General features: G+C 40.3%; 1 protein-coding gene across 2 annotated transcripts in view; it reads left to right on the forward strand.

The window, feature by feature from the left end:
• The window catches only part of zgc:77151 (uncharacterized protein LOC337153 homolog), a 29,696-nt gene extending 6,625 nt beyond the window's left edge, over positions 1–23,071 (forward strand). The window contains exons 2-13 of one of the 2 annotated variants that reach the window (XM_047607029.1): positions 5,037–5,189; positions 6,581–6,688; positions 9,653–9,860; positions 11,202–11,432; positions 11,858–11,964; positions 12,978–13,125; positions 13,901–13,953; positions 14,140–14,237; positions 14,330–14,552; positions 15,282–15,503; positions 16,880–19,519; positions 19,786–23,071. In XM_047607029.1, coding sequence (XP_047462985.1) covers positions 5,037–5,189; positions 6,581–6,688; positions 9,653–9,860; positions 11,202–11,432; positions 11,858–11,964; positions 12,978–13,125; positions 13,901–13,953; positions 14,140–14,237; positions 14,330–14,552; positions 15,282–15,503; positions 16,880–18,034 — 2,706 coding nt within the window. In that variant the 3' untranslated portion in view covers positions 18,035–19,519; positions 19,786–23,071. Of the gene's footprint in view, positions 1–5,036; positions 5,190–6,580; positions 6,689–9,652; positions 9,861–11,201; positions 11,433–11,857; positions 11,965–12,977; positions 13,126–13,900; positions 13,954–14,139; positions 14,238–14,329; positions 14,553–15,281; positions 15,504–16,879; positions 19,520–19,766 lie in introns of both variants that reach the window. The other variant, XM_047607028.1, reaches the window with a different exon arrangement.
• The last annotated feature ends 302 nt before the right edge of the window (positions 23,072–23,373 follow it).

The raw sequence follows: 23,373 nt of genomic DNA on the forward strand, positions 1-23,373 counted from the left end.
TTCCTCTTCACTTGGCCATAATTTTGGCTGTGTTAGTGCGTGTGGCACATTTTTTTTTGTAACAAAGCCGCTCCCTACACAAAGTTTGAAATTAAAAAAAGAAAAAGAAAGAAAAACTCTAACAGGTCAACACTGTGAAAAGGTTTTACTATCCTCTTGAGTCATGTCCACATCCAAAAAACAGCTGTAAACTTAGATGATTAATATTTTATTCTGCTTTTTTCTGCATAAATCTCTTAAGCCACCTCAGAACTTTACAAAACTACCAAAAATTCAATAACTGTGAAGAGTTTAACCCTTTAAATGCCAGTTTCATTACTTAAAACCGCTGTTGTTTTTTTTATGGGCCTCTCACTACCACTACACAACTCCCCGAATTTTAACATTTACTACCCTCTTTGAGGACAAAAATGTCCCAATGACTTCCATTATAATGACATACTTTTATCTCTCAGTCATGAAACCATAAAATAATTCATTCTGCACTATTAGAGGATATTAAAAATAGTCAATGATGTCATTTTTAGTGTTCAAGACCAAAATCAACCATTGTAAGGTCCTATGCATAAGATGCTTATTTCATTAGTTTTGTTGTTTTGCCAAGTTTTTATAGTAGTTTTTTGAATGTGGACATTTTTGTCCTTAATGATTCGAAAGGGTAGTAAACTGATGTCTGAGGGTTAAATGGTGATTTCAAATGGTTGTAGTCAATTAATGGGCCTAGTGTCCCAGCTATAAGCTAAATATCTTTGAAGTTACTTCATTTTTAAGGCTGAAGTAATAAAAATAAACTAATGTGTTTCAGTTTGACTTTCCGTCTCTGAAGACTATCTGTTTAATATTTGCAGCTTGTAGGTTGCAGCTCTGGGCCTACATATTATGTTTCATGCAGACCTGTTTTTTTTTCCTGGCTTGTTGCTCCAAGCAGGAGATCACAGTCTGCATGATGGATTCAGTATCGACAGCATTTTCATGGCTGCAGTGTTTTTGTTTTTTTTCCTCAGTACTGAGCCGTAAAAACGAGACCCGTCATGTCGGCTCTGTGCTCGAAATAAAACAGCACGTCTGCATTTTCCCGGTGCTTTTTTAAGATTTACGTCTTCAGAGGGAGGAAATAAAGCAGAGGCTTTGGTCTTTAAGTAGAAGAAATTAGATGTTTCCATGCATGCTGCAGTCTTTTGTTATCTTTTTTTTTTTTTAAATGATGTGATTGACACCTAATCTGAGAGAGAAAGTTTACAAATTAGTTCATAACTAATTTCCAAAAATGCTGACTTCTACTTTGATCAATGTCAGTCTTTGCTGTAACTCATACATTTAGATTTTTGACTGCTAGTTGGAAAATATAAGGCATCTGCTGGCACCCTTTTTATGGATTTGGGAAGTTGTGATGGATATTTTCCATTATTTTCTGACTTTTTTTGTAGACCAAATAGTGCTTTAGCGCCAGAGAAGCAAACATTAGTCAGTTAATTTATACAAAGACAAAAAAACCTCACTGTAATCTTTAAAGCCTAAAAACTGAGGTGAAAAAAGAGCAAATTATTCTTGTTCTTTAAGAAAATCTGTAAATATTTTTGATCAGAAGCACTCGAGGATGTTTAGTTTCCAGTCACAGTGAATTTTTGTGGTTCTCTGCGGAGCACATTAACACACAATCTGCTGACTGAAGCTGTGGTCCAGGATCCAAAATGGCCGCTCAGCGTCCTCCTGACAGATGTAGACATTTGTCATTTAAGTCACGTCCTGAAAGGTGACAAGAAAGACTCATACAGCCTCGTTTCTGGTTTAGTTTTAGCTCTGCTGGGTGTCACACTTCCTCAGACAGAACGGCGAAATCAAAGCTGCAGAGACGAGTGTTGACTTTCAGATGTATAAACCTGCTTGAGGTGTGTTTGATTTATTGTTCCCACCGTTGAACAGCCCAGAAACAAGGCAGCATTGGCTGCTTCACAGACCCAGAGTGTAAACACACAGGATGCTGTTTGTAAACTGAGCTGTAGATTAAATAAAGACGGTTTAAAATCTATACATTATCCCATTATGACGGCGGACATTTTGAGCTCGCTCTCACAGAAAGCAATTAATTAAGACACAGTTAAAGCTGCCAATCATGTGACATTATAAAGGTACTTTTAAATAAAACGAGCACACAGTCAATGTCCACTTCCATTTAAACAATATTATCAGTCATTGTCAGTCATTCACGTTTATTAAACTGTTATTTACCTGAACCCAAAATGGTGGACATGCTAGATAATGTGTTCAGTGTTGCATAGTCACTTTGAAGTAGTTTTATTTTTCTTTATGAACAACTTTAAACTGATGAATTCACTGTGGAAGAGAAGTAGTGGTAGTAGTAGTCCTCTTCTTTGGGTTTGTGGGAGTTTGATGCTAGCCAGCCACCGCTAAAACAGACGTAGATGAAAGATATTAGTGAAGTAAGAGGAACGTGGTTTTGGTTTGTAGCAGACTTAAAATAGCTACAAAGGTTAAGGCTTGACTCAAAACTGAAACTAATCGATGTTATTATTTAAAAAAAAATGTGTAAAGATGGAACTGCTCCTCAAAAGCTTAACCAAAAGCAAGTAGAGCTCCCCCTGGTGTCTGGCTGCAGTATAGATCTTAAGCTCCACCCCCTCCATGTTAGTGGATGGGACTTGACTCCTTTTCAAGGATGGTTTCTGTCATTATAGGTAGTTGATATAATACTGATGCTTGTTCAGTTTGTTTGGTTAAGTTTTGTTTTTGTTAGTTATTTGAACCTACAGAAGCAAGATGGGATATAGTGGTGACGAATAGTTACCACGTCAACTGGGACCATGAGAAAAAATGTCCATATTTATATAGAGTCAGTACTGTCTGTGGTTTTTAACCAACACAAAGAAGGAAAAAACAGAGCAATCACAGCCATCTTCTTGGAAACCAGTTCAGCTTAGAGAGGGACGATAGAATCACTTTACAATCTGACATAGTATAAGCAACATGTCATAAATCTTTTGCTTTGCAGTTTCTTGTTGAGACACAGGGAAATGAGTCACATAAAACAACCAGGCAATTGTTTTAAATATTTATTTCTTTGTCTGAATTAAAGTTGACACAGAAATTAAAGTGAGCGTAAGCCATGGAGACACAACAGGCACATTAATGTAAACACAGGAGGTTCGAATGAACCAAATTGATTCTTTAAACGCTCCGAAAGTGAAACTATGAGTTGTGCAATCTTTGATTACAACACACTTTGAAGTCGTTGTGCTCTGAGTGGTTAGCAGGAAGCAGTTTATAACAACAGATCATGTAATTTAAAAGTTGGATCATCCACGTCATAGATACTGAATGATTGACTACAGCTGATGATTTTATGAGAACTTTCTGGAAACCAGTGACCAGCACAATATTAATTTACCCTTTACTTTTTGAGGATGTGTATTAATCTATAAACATTTTATTCAAGTAGTTTTTAAATTCTCTGGTTTTCGTGTTCAGAAACCATCAAGTAACTTAAACGGTCACCCCCAGTGTTGTACATACCATAATTTTTCTGTTTTTGCGTTGGTTCCACTAAACAGAGGAGTTAATTTTTAACATTATCTCCCCAGGTTGTTTAAAAAATTGCAATATCCTACTGTGGGTGTTGTTTGAGCTGCATGTTAAAATGCTGCCTCCCTGCAAGATGGGGCAACTGTATAATCGTAGGTGTTGATGCCGGAGGTGGAGTTTGTAAAATTTATGGCTTCCACACACCCTAGAAAATGCAGAGAGGACACGGTTAAGAGCATGAAATGCCAAGACATTTCATTTTTGTGGAGAAAATGTTGAAATCCTAGAGAAGGCTTAAAGTATGAATGTCTGTTATTATTTTGGTGTGTGTGTGTGAGAAATGTGTGAAAGTTTGTGTTACCCTGACTGTTGAGAAATGGTCTGATCAGCCATTATGCCTCTCATTGGCCAGTTCATTAGGTACACTAGTAATAATATCCTAAATATGCACCATAATACATAAGTAACCCAAAGATATTTAGTTTATAGCAGCAACAATTAGCCAATTAATTGACCTTCAGCTATTTTAAATCTTCATTTAAGACATTGTTCAAGCCAGAGCTGCTACTAAAGATTATTTCCATTGTTGATTAATGTCTAAATTGTTAACTGTTGAATTCATTAATCACCATATCGATAAGTTAAATTCTTAAACACTTGTACTACAGTTTAATTGCACTGCCCTGCTCTTTTTTAACTTATTGCAAATGTACAAATACTGTAAATACTGCTGTATGTGCAGTTTACAGGGATATACACTCCCCGGCTCACTTTCATTAACTACGCTAGTGAACACATTCTCATATAATTGTCCTGCACTAGATCTTCTGTTTCCATTAATATAGAGAGACATTGAATTTACTGTGTTTTTGTTTTGTACCGACACATGTTCCTATTATTTTGGCGTTGGAGTCAGCGGACTGAGCTCCATAACAGAAACACTTTAGTGTTTAATTCAATCCAGTTCAACAAAATCACAGACTACATCCTTCACAATGATCGTACAGTTTAATCACCACCTTTGTCGCCGTGTTTTCTTAAAAATCAATTGAGCATTAAAACAGTCAAAGCAGGATTTAGTGCCTAACTTTTGTATTAGAATGCATTGATGTACATAAAGGTTTAACAAATTAGTGTATTTTGTGTCAGAAACTATTAAAACCTCCAAGATTAGTTTCCTAAAGTCAAAGAATATATTTGCAAATTTCCAATAAGTTAATCTTAATATTAGACAATTATTATTAAGACAAAGAAAAGCATCAAATGTTTGATATATTTCCCTCACAACAAGCTGATTATCAATATAAATATCAAATAATATCAAGTCAGAAGGTGTACAGATTTAAAAAGCATATACATCCTTGTTTCTCTTCCTATTTTTCTGCGAATCGACCTTTATCAGGAACAGTTTTTTGACTTGTGCAGAGCTGATTAAATGTTTATCATTAACCTTTTCTCTCTGGCGTCCATGTTCCCTGTTGTCCTTCTCCACTCAGTGGTTGGGTGCTCCCTCCTGCCAGCGAGGCAGCTATGCCTTCTACAAGTCGGTGAGCAGCAGGGCTCAACCTGAAGGCCCCGTCCAGGTGTGGAAGCTCGGGGAGTTTTACTTCATCCGCTGTGGGCCACAGGATCCCGTGTGCATCGCTGAGGTGAGACACACTACCGGCCAAAAGTTTTAGAACAGCACACGGTGTCCTCTGGTATAGTTGGTCAGGGCTTCATCCATATACAGCAAGATAATGACCCAAAAGTTTAGTTCAAGCTATACCAGAAATACCTCAGGATGAAAACAAGATGGAAAGCTTGAAAACATGGAGTGGACCAAGGCCCAGTCTCTAGACTTTAACCCCACAGAGCTGGTTTGTGATCAACTGGACAGAAGAGTAAAAGCAAAGCAACCTACTAGTGCCACACATTTCAGGGAACTGAAAATATCTCTGACAATATTTGATTTCCATTTTAGAAAGAAAGAATGTCATAACTGTGTTCACGTGTTAAATCAGCCAACTTGAGTTGTTTTTTTTTTGGTCTATGCTTTTATTTCGGGGTAAAATGAGACATTAACCTGCATATATTTCAATAAAAAAAGACTGAAATATTGGAGTGAACTTTTGGCTGGTAGTGAATGACATTCACAGCATCTTTTAACATCTGTCCTGGACATTCACATCTGGGACACATTTGTCCTTATTCTGTTGGTTAGTGAACACACACAGTGAGCCTGGGTCACATTAAAGACTCAACAGGGCTGATGTGTAGAAGAGGAGTTTGGCTCATTCAGTAGACCACTACTAGAAATGGTCAAGTGATGTCCCTTCATTATAATGAGAATCTGTCCTTGGAGCTGTTAAAGAAGAAATAAATCTAAACCACAACCTGAACTAAATCGGTCTAACGCAGCAGACCTAACAAATGGGTCATGCTCCTGCTCTCCTGAGCTTTAGACGACTACACTGTGATTCATTGAGTCTACATCCAACAGCAAAGTTAAATTTAGTAAATTTAGGGCAGGAGCTAAAAAAGTAAGGACACATTATAAATTGTATTCAGTTGGATGATGTTGATTGATTGATTAATTGATTGTAATCTAAGATACAGTCCCCCACAAAAATCTCAGTGTTTATTAAATCGTTTTCTTGCAAACGTTCCCCAGGTATGATGTCTAAGAAGTTAAATATGACTGACAAATGCTATGAAATTGGTTTCGGTGTTTATTAACCTCATTCTTATTTGTACTTTGTGTTTATGGCTAATTAGCAAACACTAACATGCTAATACGCTGAGCTAAGAGGGTTGGTAAATATTCAACTTCAGTTCAGTCAACAGTCACCAAAGAGCAACGTATCCATGGTGAAGCATGGTGGTAGCAGCATCATGTTGCAGGGTTAGAAATGGAGCTTTAGTGAATATGGGGTAAAATCATCATGGTAAATTTGATGGAAGGAACCAAAATGGTCGCCACCTCAAAGTTGTTCATCTTGGACACTGCTGTCTTATTGCCCATGCTTAAAAAATAAATATAAATCTTCTTTATGTGCAGGTGACTTTACTGTGGGAGGACCAGACCCGGCGCCACCTGCTGGCCAGCGCTAGACTCTACTTCCTGCCTGAGGACACTCCCAAGGGACGGACCAGGGAGCATGGAGAGGTGGGTCCAGTGGTATTGCCTGATGAATTATTAACATGAATGGTCTTTTGGTTCTGGTTTGGTCTCAACCAACATTTCAGAAGAATAATCAGGTTATTAATGTAAATATTTTTTCAGCTGTTACCTGCTGTTGTAGAGGGCTCATTCTTTGTTTTCCTTTCTTTCTTTCTTTTATTTGTTAATTCCTTTATTCTTTTCCTTTCCTTTCTTTTTTCTTAAGTCTGTGTTTGTTTCCTTTCTTTCTGTCTAAACCTAAACAACACTGGGGCTACATAACATTTCTTTCTTCTTAATCCCATCATCATTCATTCATTCTGTTCATATTTACTGACATGTTGTCTCAATAAATGTAGCGTTGGCATGGACGCACGTAACTTAAGATTCAGTGTATTGATCCCGTACAGACTAAATACAGATAAGGGTAAATTAACCTAAATAAATAGATAAATAGATAAGTTAGCCATTAACTTTATTAGACGGACAATGGAGCTCCTTCTCCAAGAGACTCAGACAACTCAGTTCCTTATCTGTACGTGACAGATAACACTCATAACACATTGTTTCTGTTTCCTTTTGTATTCACCTATTTAAATTCTTGTAAATATTGTGTATATATTGTGTTCTCCTGTTATATATTATGTATGGTGTTGAGAGCCTGTACATTGCTGCTGTAACTGTGAAATTTCCCAGTTTGGGGTGAATAAAATATCTATCAATCTAAAATTACTACAGAAGGCTAAATAAATTGTCTAATCTGTAGCTGTCACTTGAACTGTACCTTCTTTTTCCATCCAGGAAACTAAACTGGTTAATACCAGCGTCTAGTTAATGAGCTAATGAGTCAACATTAACTTGATGATGTGGTGAATGAAAGCTGAAAGCTCCTGTCGGATGAAGGAAAGTAGGATTTGAGTGTTTGTGATTAACATGGTTCACATGAAAAACATTTAGGAATAACCTCGTAGCCAAATTTAAAACCTATGACTCGCCTCAAACCAAACTTTCCACAGCTCCAGATTGAGCGGAGTTTATTTTCGCTGGTGGAGACGAAGGCGTTCCAAGGGAGAAATTTTCATTTAATAAGAGTCATCTGAAAGCAGCAGTTTATTCCGAGAGGAACAGAAACTTCCCGACCTGGAGAGAAATATTCATTTATTTCTTTTTGCCAGGAAAATTTCAAATCTAGTTTACACCAATTTTTTTTGGTGTCAATTCTTTCTCTTCGTCATGTCATTAAACAAGTCTGCCTTTTATTCATTTTTTCCCTTTTATTAGCCCAGACGTTTGTTTCTATTCTTCCAGCAGCTCAGCAGTGGCATTGCTCTGCGTACAGAAGCTTCCAGGGTTCATTTGTAATTTGAGCTTTGTCTCTAAAATAACTAACGTCAGGGCGGAGATCAAGACGTAAAAAATAATTTAAAAGCTATTTCCGTAATATCCACCACCTCCCCAAGTTGTGCAAGTCGTGGTTCTGATCCAGCAGTAGGTACATCTCTGTTAGAGACAGCAGCGGTTGTAATACTCTACTGTGCGGGGGTGTTGTCTGAAGTATGTTGAAGAAGTTTGTTTTCCAAACCAAAAAAAATCTTAGTTAAAATAACCACTGAACATGATGATCTTCACACAGGTGGAATTACTGCCTGAGCTTTTGTGTTGAGACAGAAGGAGTTAATTGTGGCTCTGCTTACAAGTAGGTGAAGTGTGTTAACCTCTGCAGCCTATAAATCCTGTTTCTCTACTGCGCAGAGACAAAAGACTGACGACGTTCCCAAATGTAAACTCAGCAAACCCGGCGGACCGGCTTAATCGATTCAGAGTCAGTTAATGAGCTACAAAATGAAAATTAATTTCTTTGTATTTGAAGTGTAAAACGTGTTGAAGCGTATTTTTTTGAGACACTTAGATGGCCGGGTTTACTTTAATTTAGTGTTCACTGCAACAAAACATGATCAAGCAGGATTAATATTATCTGTGTCATCACGTGTTGTTTTAATGTTACGGTTCAGGATGGAGTTGAGAAACACAACAGAGCAGATTAGATAAAATACTCGGCAGCAAAGCTCAACGCCCTGGTTCAGGTGTGACTCTTCACAGTGAAGTTTTCTATTAATAACGCAGCTTTCAAAACCAGTTCCAAGAAAAGCTGCACGCGCAGAAAATCATAAAGATCGATCAAGGCAAACAGGGTCTACGTGCTCTAATAGCTCTAAAGACCTGCTTAGTTTTAAATTTACACGCGGCACTAATGATCGACGATGAACCGTTTCCATGGAGACCAAATGAAACGTTGGGATCAGATATATGTGTTTACATCAAAACATCAGTGACACATCTACTGGAAACAGAACCGAAGGAAGAGGAGGAGGAAGTGATTCAAGAGGAAGCAAGATGAGGAGGAAGAGAAGAAGAAGAAGAAAAAGGAGTTGAACAAAGATAACCAGCAAACCTCTACATCTGATCGAGCTCATTACATACGGACAGAAGTTGTGTATCATGAAAAACATTTCAGTTTCTCCTAAGCTTCCTCTTTCATTTTCAGGCGTTCATCACATGTTACATGAAGTTTAACATCATCTGTTGCTGAGCAGCAAGAACTTAAAACAACCACGTTTCATATCAGGCAAAGTTTACTGGCAGAATAAACAAGAACTGAAGCTTCAGTTCAGGGCGCATATTCAAGGACAAACAAACGTTTCCAGATTAGTAATATGTCTACTAATTATACTGGAGGAGAAATATTTAAAGGCGGAGAATAATTTGGTGACAGCAGACAGAAACTTGAACACCTTGTTTAAGTGAGTCCGTTTTATCTCCTGGTCTTTGCAGAGTGTTTTCAGTTGAGACCTTTTCTTCTGTTAACAACTCTGTGTTTTTTTACCTTTTAAGCAGATAAAGACACACAAACCACCCGAGTGTTTTTTCATCAAAGGTTTACCCTTCTCTGTGTGTGTGTGTGTTTGATAGGACGAGGTTCTGGCGGTGTCCAGGAAGATGGTGGTGCGGGTGGAGGACCTGGTGCGATGGTCGTGTGCAGAGCCGGCCGGTTGGACGAGCAGCTCGAAGACGCCTCCGTGTTTGACCAACGGCCTCCACAAACCTCCTAAGATCACGGACGGCAGCAGCAGCAACGCCCCGGAGAAGAGCAGCGAGCCGCTCAGAGACAAAACTGAGAGTAAGAAACACTGACTAAAAAGTTGCAAATTTACTGGCGCGATCTGTCGACGTGCTCCACTGACAGAATGACCACAGAGACGGTTTCTGTTGTTATGGTGGCCACACTTACATTAGGTTTTTCAGAATGAAAGTCTGCCTTTTTGAACGGCGTCTGCAGGAAATGTGTCAACGGCCTTTTAAAGATTAGCAGTAGTTAGATGGTTGCTTTTACAAACATGCACTGAATGCTGTTTAAACTGCGAAATCTGAAAGGAAGATAAAAAATTCTGCAAATGGAGTAAAAATAGATGAACGTATTTCAGAGATGAGGGTGACATTCAATTCAGTGACACAGCAGAAACAGAATAAAGATGCATCATAAATAATATAAACACAGAAGAATGTATCTAGATAACTGTTTAAACAGTCCTTTTAACAAAGGGAAGTTACTGAGAAGCTTTAAAATGTTGAAACCAGGAGATGCTACCATTAGCTTGAAGGCTAAGTTTACTACAATTTTTAAACAGCAGAAATGTTCCAGTGTTTTGTTCAGCATCTGCTAAAAGACAAAAGGAAAAAGTCGGGACTTCATCATGAATGTTTACAAGCAGCATCGGATATGTTGTGTTAAACATCAGCTGTTGGGTTCAGAAATCTGGACACGAGCTCTTAGAGAAAGACGGTTATTAAAGTATTAAAGCATGTGTGTTAAGAAACGTATGAGTGGCAACAGAAAGTGGTGGCAGGTCACTTAAATGGTAGAAAATGTGAAAATGATTCCTAAGTTAGCATCCTAGCTAATAGTAGCGCCTCCTGTTTCTGCTTTTGAATGATTACCAGAGCTGTATATGGTAGAGCGTCCGGCCTACAGTGTAACCCCATGGGGCCGATGTGCTACGTTGAAATAAATTGATTGTTTTCACCACTAATGTGCCGATAAATGTTATTACCAACGCCTGTCAATATGTTATGTTATGTAATAATTATTGCTGTGTAGTAAATAAAGATGGCGCCCATGAAACATGTGACCAGCTCAGAACCAGCTCAACATAGCGGGATAGCTCACATGGTCCATTCCCCAGTTGGCCAGACTCTCTCTGATATATGTCTCTGATGATTACTACACACTATGAATTAAGAATTAAGAGTCGATCTTCATTAGTTAGTTCTTCAATGTGTCCGGACCTAAAAAGTTACCGAAATGTCAAATTAAACATTTTAAATCAGCAAGTTTGTGTTTTTCATACTTAAAATAATTTGTAGAATTCAGAGAAACGATGATGCAGAACCTGAATCCCCGGGTGTCATCCCGTCCTTGCCGTTATTGATCTCATTGATCTTCTGTCTTTCCTCCCTGCAGATGGCGTGTTGGAGCGTCAGGGCGTCAAAGTGCTCAGCTACCCGCAGTACTGCCGCTTTCGCTCCCTGCAGAGACGCATCCAGGGCGGAGCCAAGTGGCCGGGGCTGCAGGACCCCCACCTCCTGGCCCTGGGCGGCGTCAAGGTCCTGCCCACCACCCGAGTCATGTACTGCAGGGACACCTTCAGCCACCCGACGCTGGAGAGCAGCGCCAGCTTCTCCTGGCAGTTCAGTGAGTTCATTAAGTTTGTTCGTCGCATCAATTTATTTCTTTGTGTAATTAAAATCTCAGGCTTTTTTCACTTGAACACTTCCACCTTTCCTGCAAAACGCTGCCACCTGCAGGAAACACGGAGACCGAGTTCTGATCTGTTTCAGATGAATCCTGCAGATTTCAGAGTATGATCTAATGTTCTGTCAGTAGTTTGATACAGAGACCTCATCTGATTGGCTGCTCTGACCCACAAGAAGCTATGTGATTGGCCCACATCATTAAATTTATTTTTTTGACCCTTTCTTTGCTGTTTACTATACTAGACTGGTTTTCCACCTTCCACACTCCTAGCTTGCTAACCTCGCCGTTCACAGTAACAAATTTCACAGTATGATGAAATGTTAAGAGAAAGTTCTATGATTTTAAAATCGTGGTCTCTGCAGGATGTCCGTCTCTCAGTCTTCGAGGACGACCTCGCAAGAGGAGAGGCCGCGACAGCAGAGACTCCCCGACCTCTAGCCAATCAGAGACCTGGATCGAGAGGATGAAGGTTTGTCCTTTATGAAATGTGTCTGAACACATTCAAATTCGCTCAGAAATAACAAGTTAAATTGTTATCAAACCAAAAATCGTGAAAGTGTTTATTCACCTTATAATTTGTGTGATTTAATCATTTATTTCTAATATTAATGCTGCAGAATAAGTTCTTTCTACACATTTATGCACAAAATCTGAGGCAACGGAAATAAATAAGACCAGAGACAATAAAATAATAAACAGTATAAATTACTATTCAAACAGAATTATTACCACCTGAGCACATCTTGTATCTTTGCAGATTAATAATAAAACATATATTAAACACAACATGGTGTGATAAGACCGTCAGACCAGAGCCGATTTAAATACTACAAACCCAGAGTGTTTTCCAGATGTCATTTATAATTGATGACGACAGCCTAATTATTCTAAAGCAAGAAGAGATTCGCACCAAAAATCACAGAGTCCTGTGCGAATGGGGCTTCGGTCTGTGATCTTAATCCTGTGCAAATTGTACTTGTCTATAATTGATAAAGTAAAATACTACATCTACTACACAGGGACCTCTTGTAATTTCTAACAATTACAAAAATTCGCCTGCGTTACATGTGGAACATAAACAGCCCTGATATTATTTTGTTACCTTTTTATACAAATATAACTTTTGAATAAAAAGTTATATTCAAAAATAATTTGAACTAAATTATTATGTCTCAGGTTGGTAGTTGTTCTTTTTTGTTTGTCCACCTGAAAGTCACATGACTAGAATCTGTTAATGACCAGATATTTGAGGAATCTGTCTTGATCCTGTTTTCCTGCTCCAACAATTCGTACTCGTTGCTTCACTCTGGTCTAGTTTTATCACAACACCTCCGCGTGAGGAACATGGCTGATTAAAATCATTACCAGAGGTCTCCAGATAAAACTAGTTCTGTGTGAATAGAGCTAAAGATTTCCATCAGCAACAGCACCAGCCAGGAGAAATGCGCTGATTTAAAAGCGAGCATGTGTGTGTGGTCTCAGGAGAACGTGATGGGCAGCGTGGAGGTGGGCTGTGAGGGTGGATGGCTCCCCGACCCCGAAGAGCAGCTGTTCCTGGATCAGCTCTACGCCTTCATGGACCGCCAGGGCTCGCCCATCCACAAAGTGCCCAACCTGGGCTTTAAGAAGAGTGAGTCCTTCTGTTTCTGTTACTTCTCAAAGCTGAATCTCACCTTAAAACAAAACGAGGGCATTTAACTTAAAATAAGGAAAACGATCTGGGGAAATGTGTGTAGATCTCCAAACTAGTGTTTTTAGACTAAAAACTAGACTAAAGATTTGTATTGATACAAGGAAAATATGTGAGAAATTATATATTTGTGGGGAAAATGTGTTTATGCATTTGCACCATGGTCTTTTGCTATAATGTTCATTAGCAGTAGTATGAAGACTATAAATATACTAGAATTAGATTAAAAAACATTAAAGAAATCTGTAATTCTAGCAGGATAAATGTAAACGAATGACTGAAGGTGTTACTGCGTCGTCATGGCAAATGTAATTGAAAAGCTCACTTACTTTAATTTGCGGAAACATGAGTGAACAGATGGGTTTGCTCATTAGCAGCAGTTGTGAATTACTTTCAATATTGTGTTAGTTCCTAAATACTAAATTTAAGTTGTAGTAGCTTGTTGAGAGGATATAGGCACAAAACGCTTAAAGAGAGTCATTTAATCACAGTTTGGTTTCAGCGCAAGTTTGATTCTTCACAAAATCAGATCATCTAAAACATTGAGAGTTTTATTTATTTGGACTCTTACAAGCAAAACCAAAGAAAGTAAAGCACATGCAGACTGTTTGATTTGATTTATTTAGTCGTATCTTGTAGTTATCCCCTGAATCACATATTTAATCTGCTCCGTTTGTCTCGTTTCATGTCTGACCTGCGTCCCTGTCGTCCTCAGTCGACCTCTTCCTCATGTACTCGGTGGTGAAACGGCTCGGAGGCTACAAGAGGGTGAGTCGCTTCATGTTCAACTTCATTTAGGGGCAAAGTTTCAGAGTCGATCAAACACAGTTTTATTTTAAAAATGTCACTATTTCCACTGAAATCTAGAGCGACGTGCTGTAGAGGAAATACATTTGGTGCGAATACCTTCACGCGGTTCTTTACATGACAAATAACGATGGTCAACGTTCGCAGGTGACAACAGACCGTATGTGGAAAGTGGTTTATAACGAGCTGGGAGGATGTCCGGGCAGCACCAGCGCTGCCACCTGCACCAGGAGACACTACGAGAGGTCAGAGGACAGGCAGTGAATATGAATTAATAAGTTAATAAAAAGATTAATGTAAACGCACTAAACTTCTTGAAACTCCCTGTGTGTTTCAGGCTGATGCTTCCCTACGAAGAACATCTCAGAGCAGGAGGAGGAGGAGGAGGAGGAACAGGAACAGGAACAACAGAGTTCAAAATCCCAGAATCCCCTCTGCCTCCAAAGCCGAGAGGAATAAGAGGGAGGAGACCAATTCAGAGAGGCCGAAAACCAGGACCCAAAGCCAGAGTGAAGAAGGTCACCAGCTCTGCTCCTCCTCCTCCTCCTCCTCCTCCGACTGTAAGTGGCAAAAAAAGAAGACTTTTAATGGATGGATTTAATGGAGGTTTCTTTTTTTTTAATAGCTTTTAAATTAAAAACCTACAGTCACAAGTGGCTGAGTATATGAACAAAAATATCTTCAGAAAAGTTTATTTCCAGTGTTTTTTGTGACCTCTAATAAAAGTCAAACTACTCATTTACAGAATCACCATTAAAACTTTAAAATGTTGTTTTATATACTCGCTGCTGAAGTTGCTGCATGGAAACATTTTATTTTGTTAAAAACGATTCAGTCGACCCACCAACAAAAAAGTCAAATTAAAGCTCCTTCAAAATTCACTGAGTCACAGTTAAAACTTAAAACAATATGTTCAAGTCTTCAGGAAGTTGCTGCGCTCAGTGGATTCTCTACAAAGTATTAAAACCAACATTTTATTTAATTAAAGACAGAGGTTCGGAGGGACTTTATTTAAAATTTATGTTGGCGAGTCGACTAAATATTTCAAAATATAGTTTTGAAAGATAGTTGTTGTTGTTGTGTTGTCCTCAAACTTGACCACTAGCGTCTGAGAATTCAAATGACTCTTTTGCCAAATCACAGTTTGCTTCAGTCAAAACCAGAATTATGTTGTCGGGACGTTAAAAATATCTCCCCTGAATATTTCCACTTGTAGAAATAAAGTGGGGAAAAGAATCAGACATGAATAAATGTGGCAGCTGAAAGACTCGGTTCTGGTCCGTCTGCAGATCCTGAACCCAAACAGCTCCGTGTTGGTGAAGCGAGGCAGAGGCCGACCACCGGGGACTCGGAACAAGGCCACGCTGATGGCCCAGGCCAGGCTGCTTTCTCTTCCGCGGCCGGTTAAAGGCAAAGCAGCAGCAGCAGCAGCAGCAGCAGCGTCTCGTCAGCAGAGTCCTCTGCTCTCAGCCAAAGGACGAGGTGGACCGACGGCCAGCAGCACACACAGGGTAACAATAGTTCATCAGTGGAAATCACAGCACAAACAAAGAGGAAACACACACAGAGTCAGGAAGGCTGCGGCTGATTAGATTCACTTCATTTATATTTGTTTATTTCAGTTTTGCTCAACTGTAAATGGTTTTGTTTTAAATTCCCTTTGTGGCAGAAAGTCTCTGTTTTAGAGGCTTATTATGAAATGTCCTTGCATTTATGTCAGTTTTTAATTAGAACATTTGGTCGTTGCTCCAGTCACGCAACACTATTTTTTTTACGTCGTCTTTACACAATATAGTCTTGTGAATTTTCCTCTTTATATCGATATAATGAAGCTTAAACTTGTTGCAGAGGTTTGAATTCAGGTAACAGGGAAACTAAAGTCTTAGCACTTGTTCAGTACATATCACTTTCCAGAGGTGAATATGAGCCCGATGTGTTTGATCATTTGATCCGGATCATTTATAAGGTTGGACACATTACAGATAGAGGACGCATACACACTTAGGATTCACTCCAGGAACTACATTTATCTGTGTTGTTTAATCTAGTTAAGTTTAGTTCAAACATGTAAAAAATAAATAAAATTATAACAGTAATGGAAAAAATGAAAAAAAAAATAAATAATAAGTTAAACATAAACTCAATAAACCATCCTCTACATTTATTTTATCCCACCCCTATAATACTAATCCATTATACACTGTACACTGTTTAAAAATGTCAGAAATGTATCAGCAAAAAGTTAGAAGATGATAACTTCATGTAGTGCACAACCGCAACTTGTAAACTAGACTTATTTAACACTGTGATGGAGGCTGTGCAACTATCAGGGCGAGGCGCCTTCAAATATCATATTCTTCCACTTAATTTGGTGCAGCTGGCTAGTTTTGAATCAGATATTAGTTTCACTTCCTCAACATTAGTCTTATTTTATATTTTACATATAATAATTTTTAAGTCATTGTCTGATTTTTGGAGCTTCAGGAGGTTTTACCCTCTGTTCAGACTCTGGTTCCTTCAGCCCGGACTCTAACGGCGTAACCTGACATGCACCTCCCCAGAATTACAGCTGCACCTCACAGCACAGGAAGTAGAAACAAAAATAACCCGACTTACAACAAAGACGCAGCGTTGACTAGTGTTTGGGTGGAGCTGTTAACAGAGTGAGTCAAACTGATGAGCGCACAAGTAGAAGTGGCTCAAACTTGCATTGGCTACGTGCGTAGATTACACTGTCTATGTCCTGCAGAGACATAAATCTAAATCTCAATTCCTGTTCCTGAGACTTTTAAGTTTTCCTCCCTACGATGTAAAACCAGCATCAACTTGTCAATCGCATCTCATCTAATCAGCTCCAATGACCTTTCTTCTTTTCTCCTTCCTACAGCCCATCAAGCCGGCCATCCTGCCCATCAACATGCCCCTCACCCCTGACCTGTCCCCCATGTCCACCCCCTTCCTCCCCTTCCACCCCAAACCCAAGGAGCTGAAGTCGGAGGCGGGGGAGGCTGCGGCCCCCGCCCCCGCCCCCGCCCCCGCCCCCGCCCCCGGCGGCATCCTCTCCACTCTGCCTCGCCACTTTGTCGGAGGCTCCCTGAGCGGCTTCAGCCCCATCAAAGGCGTGTGTCCCCTGGACGTCTTCAGGAGCCGCGTGAGCCTCCAGAGGGGCCCCGAGAGCCCGGCGCTGACTCCCCAAGATCCGGCCCAGCACCACCCCACCGTCTTCGCTCTGCAGCCCAAGAGCTCCAGCCCGGACGCGCCTCACTCCAGCGGGGTGGAGCAGCTCCAGCCTCAGCCTCACCCGCTAAACCAGCACCACAACCGCTGCTCGGGGTGCAGCGCGGACGAGGGGGGCCAGAGGGGAGGCGGCCGGGACGTCAGGGGCCGCCCCCCGCTGCCGCCGCTCCGCGTCCTGCCCTTGAACCTCGACTGCAGCGTCCAGGTGTGTCAGCTGATGAGGGCCCGCCGCCTGGACTCGTCCCAGCTGCAGACCTTCACCCGGAGGCTGTCCGAGGCGCTGTCCCAGGACCTGAACGCCAAGCCGCCCTGCTCCCCCATCACACCTCCCCCCGAGCAGTCGCTGCCCCTCAACCTTAGCAAGCGCTTCCCCGCCAAGAGACCCAGCACCGACGGGCCGGAGCCGAGCCGGGCGGCCGTCAACGGGAGCGCGGAGCAGCCGTCGTCCAAGAGATCCAGAGGCGGCTTCACGGAGGCGGCCGATGACGACTTCGGCCCCGGGGGAGGGAGCGCGGGAGGCGGGCAGGGCGCCGAGATGAAGAACCAGGAGGAACCCGCGGACCTGAGCTCCCCCAGCAGGATCAGGGCCTTCTTACTGGGGCTGCCCCCCTTCCAGGTGAAACTGGAGGAGGATCTGAATGGAATGAGATTTGGGAAGTTCCTGCCATCGTCGGGATCCGAGGCCGAGAACGGAGAAGGAGCAGCGGAGGAGAAGAAGGAGGCGAAAGAGGAATGTGAGGCGGCGCTGGTGGCGGTGGAGAAGGAGCAATGTGAAACAGAGAGAATCGTGGCCCCGCAGAGCTGAAGAGGCCTCGGCCCTCAAACACTGTTTCTAGCGCCTTTTCATTCTCACCGCCATCGAAGTTCTGGCTTATTTTTTTGGGAAAGTGGAGTTGTATCCACGACATCGGCGCCGCTTCCTGACGTCAGATCTCACTGGGGGTAGCAGGGGGAACATTTAAACTTAACTCTTATCTCCTGTTATTTCCACAGACTCATGACAATCACAGATCAATTCCTCTGAAAGGCAAAAACAAGAAAAGAAACAGAGGAATGTGGCTGACTCTTTAACAAACACTGCCTCCATAACACTATTAACTGCTCCACTATTCAATGTTATGTTAAATATTGAATAAGATCCACAGGACTCAAATCAACAGAACATCTATGGGTGATGCTATGCATCGAGATGTCATAATTAGCATCTAGACTGTACTGTAGTTTGGTAGTTTCATTTTTAAATTGTTACTCTACTTCTGTAGAGAGATAGTTATTTTCTGATAAAGTGTTTAGATGTTATCTGGAGCTCCGAGCGAGAAGCTCTCTTCCGTCTTCACATTATAGCTCGTTAAGTGAAGCGTTTCTATTAGTCCTGCTCGTTAGCTCAAATTATATAAACCTTTCTTACACATACGTGCCTTAAACGTCTGCCGACGACTTGCGTCATCGTTGGGCTCGACTCATCCGTGCAAAGAGATACCTTGATGTTGGACTGGGAAATAAAATCATGTTTTAATTTAGGATTAAATCTAAAGAAATATATCGTCGACAGCCGCTTCTCTTCACCACTACTGCCCCTCAGGTTCATACGTTAACATTCAGTCTACCTCAGGTTCTGTTTTTATTTTCCACCTGCTTTTACTCGTTCCTGCAATTTCCACACACACACACTCACAGACATACATGGACTCCAGGAACCATGTTAGGATCAATTCACAGCCACTAAATGTGATTTACTGGACAGTAGAGAAGCTTTTTACGACACTATACTTGTTATTCGTCTTTGTCGCGATCAGAGAAATGCTGCAGCGTGAAAGCTCAGCGTTAAATAAATGTCCTTCCTGTCTCCATTCAGACCTCACTGTGAGCAGATCTCGTGTTAGGTGCAAATTAATTCACTTAATGAGCTTTACCTTTGCACAGAAAGGCCTAGAAGTTGCTGTGTTCATGCTACAAGCAACTAAAGTTAGAAAAATGGCCGAGCTACGTCATCAGAGTCAGTGTTGGATTGACGTCACTGAGTGATGTCAAGATTCAAACGCGACTCGCATTGTTTGTCTGGTGAAACAAACGAAACAAAAAAGTCAAAGCCAGCTTGACTCGTAGCGTCATTTCACCGCCTCTGGTTTGCTTAGCGCGAAGAGCGGTTACAACTAACCTAGCTTTGCATTAAAGATGACAAAATACACCTGGTTTGTTTAATCTTTACTAAAATATGTGAGAGAAAAAAACAGTAACTTAAACAAAAGGGATGAAATCTGTTGATTAGAGGTCTTCACTGGTTAGTCAGGTAGTGTTATTACTCACCTGATGATGTCCATTAAGCGAACTACCATTGTTGTGTCTGTGACCAAAGAAACAAAAAAGTCAAAGCAGCTGGACTCTAGCGTCATTTCACCTGCTCTGGTTTGCTAGCGCAAGAGCGGTTACAAAAACCTACTTTGCATAAAAACAAAATACACCGGATTGTTAATCTTACTAAACATTGAGCAAAAAACAGTAACTTAAACAAAAGGGATGAAATCTGTTGATTAGAGGTCTTCACTGGTTAGTCAGGGTAGCTGTTTACACCTCTTTCCATTTATTGTGCTTTGCTAAACTAACCACTTCCTGGTTGTAGCTGCATGCGTCCGAGATGAGTGTTTATTCAATCTAAAACTGAGATCTGATTATATTCTGACTGTTAATGTGTTCAGCTGCGTTTACGTGAGGTTTAAAAAAAAAAAAAAATACATCTGACACGGACTGAAGTCTCAAACTCGCAGCACACAACACTGAAACAAAAAGTTTAAAACGTCAAGGTATCCCTTCCCGGGTTTATTTCCTGTTGTTTCTCTGCCACAGACGTTGGTTCAGATTTGCACAGTGACTGTACACGTTTGCTTTTCCATGTTTAAAAGTCCGCCATTTTTTTTTTAATTTTTTATTTTGTATTACTTTTTCCTTAGTAGCGGAATCAACTACGATGCCGAAATTTAACTGGTGCTGTTTATTCTTAGTTTTGTAGCTCTGTAGCCATATTTGTTGTTTTTTTGATAAAGCTGTAAATCTTGACAGAAGTGGAAAGTTCCTCGCAGCTGATAAACGTCTCCAGAGAATTTTAAGAGAAATATTTTAAAAGAAAGAACAGGAACTTCTCTTGAAAATATTTGCAGTTTTTTTCTTTTTTTTTTTCTTTTTATTATTATTATTATTTGACTGTTGGCTTCGTGTGAGGCAGAGCTGGTTGCGAGTGAATGAGTAGAGATGACGTGTACTCAGTAGGTTGTAGCCTGGCCGATGCACCAAAGTTTTCCACCAGAACTTCCTTCAGTTTTTTCAGGAGCTCGCTTCACGTTATGGAAAAAATTATCATTAACAAAACCTTTACTGCGACGACTCTATATTTCCATCAGTGCAGTAATGTATCTCACAGCGAGTCTGATATCTTAACTACTGTATATATAACTAGCGTCTCACTCTGCTATAACCGTCAGAAAATCTTATTTATTGTTTCTTCATGTCAACAATCGGAACAGTTCGGGTCTCGTTGTGCTTCAAAGGGACGAGTTTGTACGACAAAGACAAAAGCTGAACTTTTGCTGGACAATATTTTCCATTAACTGCACGTCTTTTATTTTTTTTGTAGAGATGAACATTCAAATGGACTAAGTGATAGAAGTCTGTCCGCTCCGCGTGGCTTCTTTCGAGTTAGTTAGGCTGCCCCTACATTAACCTATGATTAACAGAGGACGGACCTGTGCTATGATTAGCATTGTTGTGGTTGTGGTTCCATCGACCTATCAACGAAAGTCACAGCAGGTTTGTGCTGTGACCCTCCAATCATAAAAAAGCAGAATACAACCGTTAGCATTAGCGAGCTTGGAAAAACAATAATAATGATGGAGATGTTACCTTCTTCACAAAATCTTAACTGTAGTTCATCCTACCTGTCGACAGAATGTGCAACAAATTGAGGTTGTTGTTTCTTACCTCGTGTCTGGTAGAAGCTGTTGCTTCAAGTGAAATAAAATAAAGAATAGAATAAAGAATTCGACCATTAGCATTAGCAAACCTGGAAAACCAGATATAGATATGCGGCTAAAATGTTTATTATTCATCCCTAGAGATGATTTTAATGTATTTTTCTAGTAAAACTCCAAAAAAAATGTCTTCATTGACGACGTCTGTCACGTTCTATATGAACGACTCAAACGTTTTCCCTTCAGATAAAAGCCAGTTCCTATTGAACCAACCTTGGCCCTGACACCCGTTATAGGAGCTTCCCATTCAAACCACAACTCCACTGGACCAGTTTTCTTTAAATCTTCTGAGTATTTGCCTTAGTTTCTATATTTGTTTTTATTTCCAGCGTGTCTTGTGTGTAGATAAAGACACGCCTCTGAGTTTAAGAGTAGGGCAGAGCTTCTAGTTTAGGGCCGAACAGCATGTTAGACCTGTATGAGAGTTGAATAGTTTCCTTCTTTATTTCGTTATTTAAGCTTAGTTTTTTTTCTTCAAGTATAATTTCTTTTGTTTTTTCAAAATGTTTACATTTTCTTATGCATGTTCAACAGATTTCTTATATCCAGTGTTTTGCACACTACTCCAGCATCGGTCTTGAACGGCACTGCTCATTTATGTAAAGTACTTAAAGTTAAGTGCCTGATACTTAAAAAAAAAAAATTTAACTTGATATTGTAAAGCGAATGAAAGTTTAATTAGCTCATTAGGCCTTCGTGTCATTGACTTGAACGGTGGCTCGTGTTGTTGAACTCGAACGCCTCGCGAGCCGTTCGGTTTCACAAAGGAGGAGTTCGTTGGTTTTTAAAGAGGCGAAGGCGGGAAACTCGCTCGGATTCGAAACCGTCAGAGCCAACTGGACCTACAGGACAACAGGGACACCTGGTGTCCAACCGGATGGGACGTTCATGAAGTTAAATGATCAAATTAAAGGCGCCACGTGTCACATTTTACACATCTCTGGACTGGTCTCGTAGCACGTAGCATCCTCACGCACAAAACGGCTCCTGTTCAACATGAAGCTGAACCTTTGAAATGTCTCAGTAAATGGTTATTGTCCATTAATCTGTGGATAAGTCTCTCACGTAAACAAATGTTGGGGAATGGTGAGCAGCTGCAGCCCAAAGAGGATCTTAATGAAGTTAACAGAAAGAGGAAATGACTCAGATTTACAACTGAAGCTGAAACCATTTTGTTGCTGGGTTCTGCTCAAGGTTTCTTCCTGTTAAAAGGGAGTTTTTCTTCACCACCGTTGCTTTCAGGCTCTGGAGGTTTCACACCAGATTTTGTAAAGCGTCTTGAGACAGTTTGTGTTGTTATCAACGCTATATAAATACAATTGAACCACACAACCAACAGTTGTTTTCTTGTAAGAAAACTAACACGATCTTCAGATTTATCCACGAACTAATGTTTCTTATTATCGGTTAAACCTTAGATTATTCTTTGAGACCTACATCAGATTAATGTTGTCGATGTTAAAATGCTGCATGTGACGCCTTTATCAAACTCTCGGATGTTACACACTGATGAATGTCTCCGTCACATCTTCCTGTGATCTCATTTTTAATCATGTTTGTGTCATTTTATTATTAGTTTATTTTTTTTTTTAACCCCTTTCCTTGAACTGAACACAGATCAGCTGTAAGACCGAAGAATGCGGTTTTCACGATCTGTTCTTTAACTGTCGGACTTGGACAGGAACGCTTCATTAATTCCTGTTGGTTGACACTCGGTTGATTTGGTGATCTGCAGCACAAACTCCACTTTTTGTTTCAGTGTCGGGTACCATTCCATTTTAACACTGTATATTTATAATAAAAGTAATCGGTCAATAAAACCTGAGTCACTTTTCTTTCTGGAAACACTGAAATATGACTTATATTGTGTCATAGTCTGCAGCCTCATGGCAGCGTGTCCTGAAGCAAATGGGTCTGGGATCTCATTAAAGGACACAAAAATTATTCATAAAGATGTAATGACTTGCCTTATTTAAACGTTGCACTTTTGTCAAACGCTGCCCCCTTGTGGCCATAGATTTAGTCACCTTTAAAGAAATATGTTGTGATGCAGACACAATAAAAAATAAAATAATTAATTGTAACTTTAAAATCTATATTAGTTTCCTAACAAAGTGTAACA

The sequence above is a fragment of the Mugil cephalus genome, chromosome 15, assembly GCF_022458985.1.
Source record: "Mugil cephalus isolate CIBA_MC_2020 chromosome 15, CIBA_Mcephalus_1.1, whole genome shotgun sequence".
NCBI lineage: Eukaryota > Metazoa > Chordata > Actinopteri > Mugiliformes > Mugilidae > Mugil > Mugil cephalus.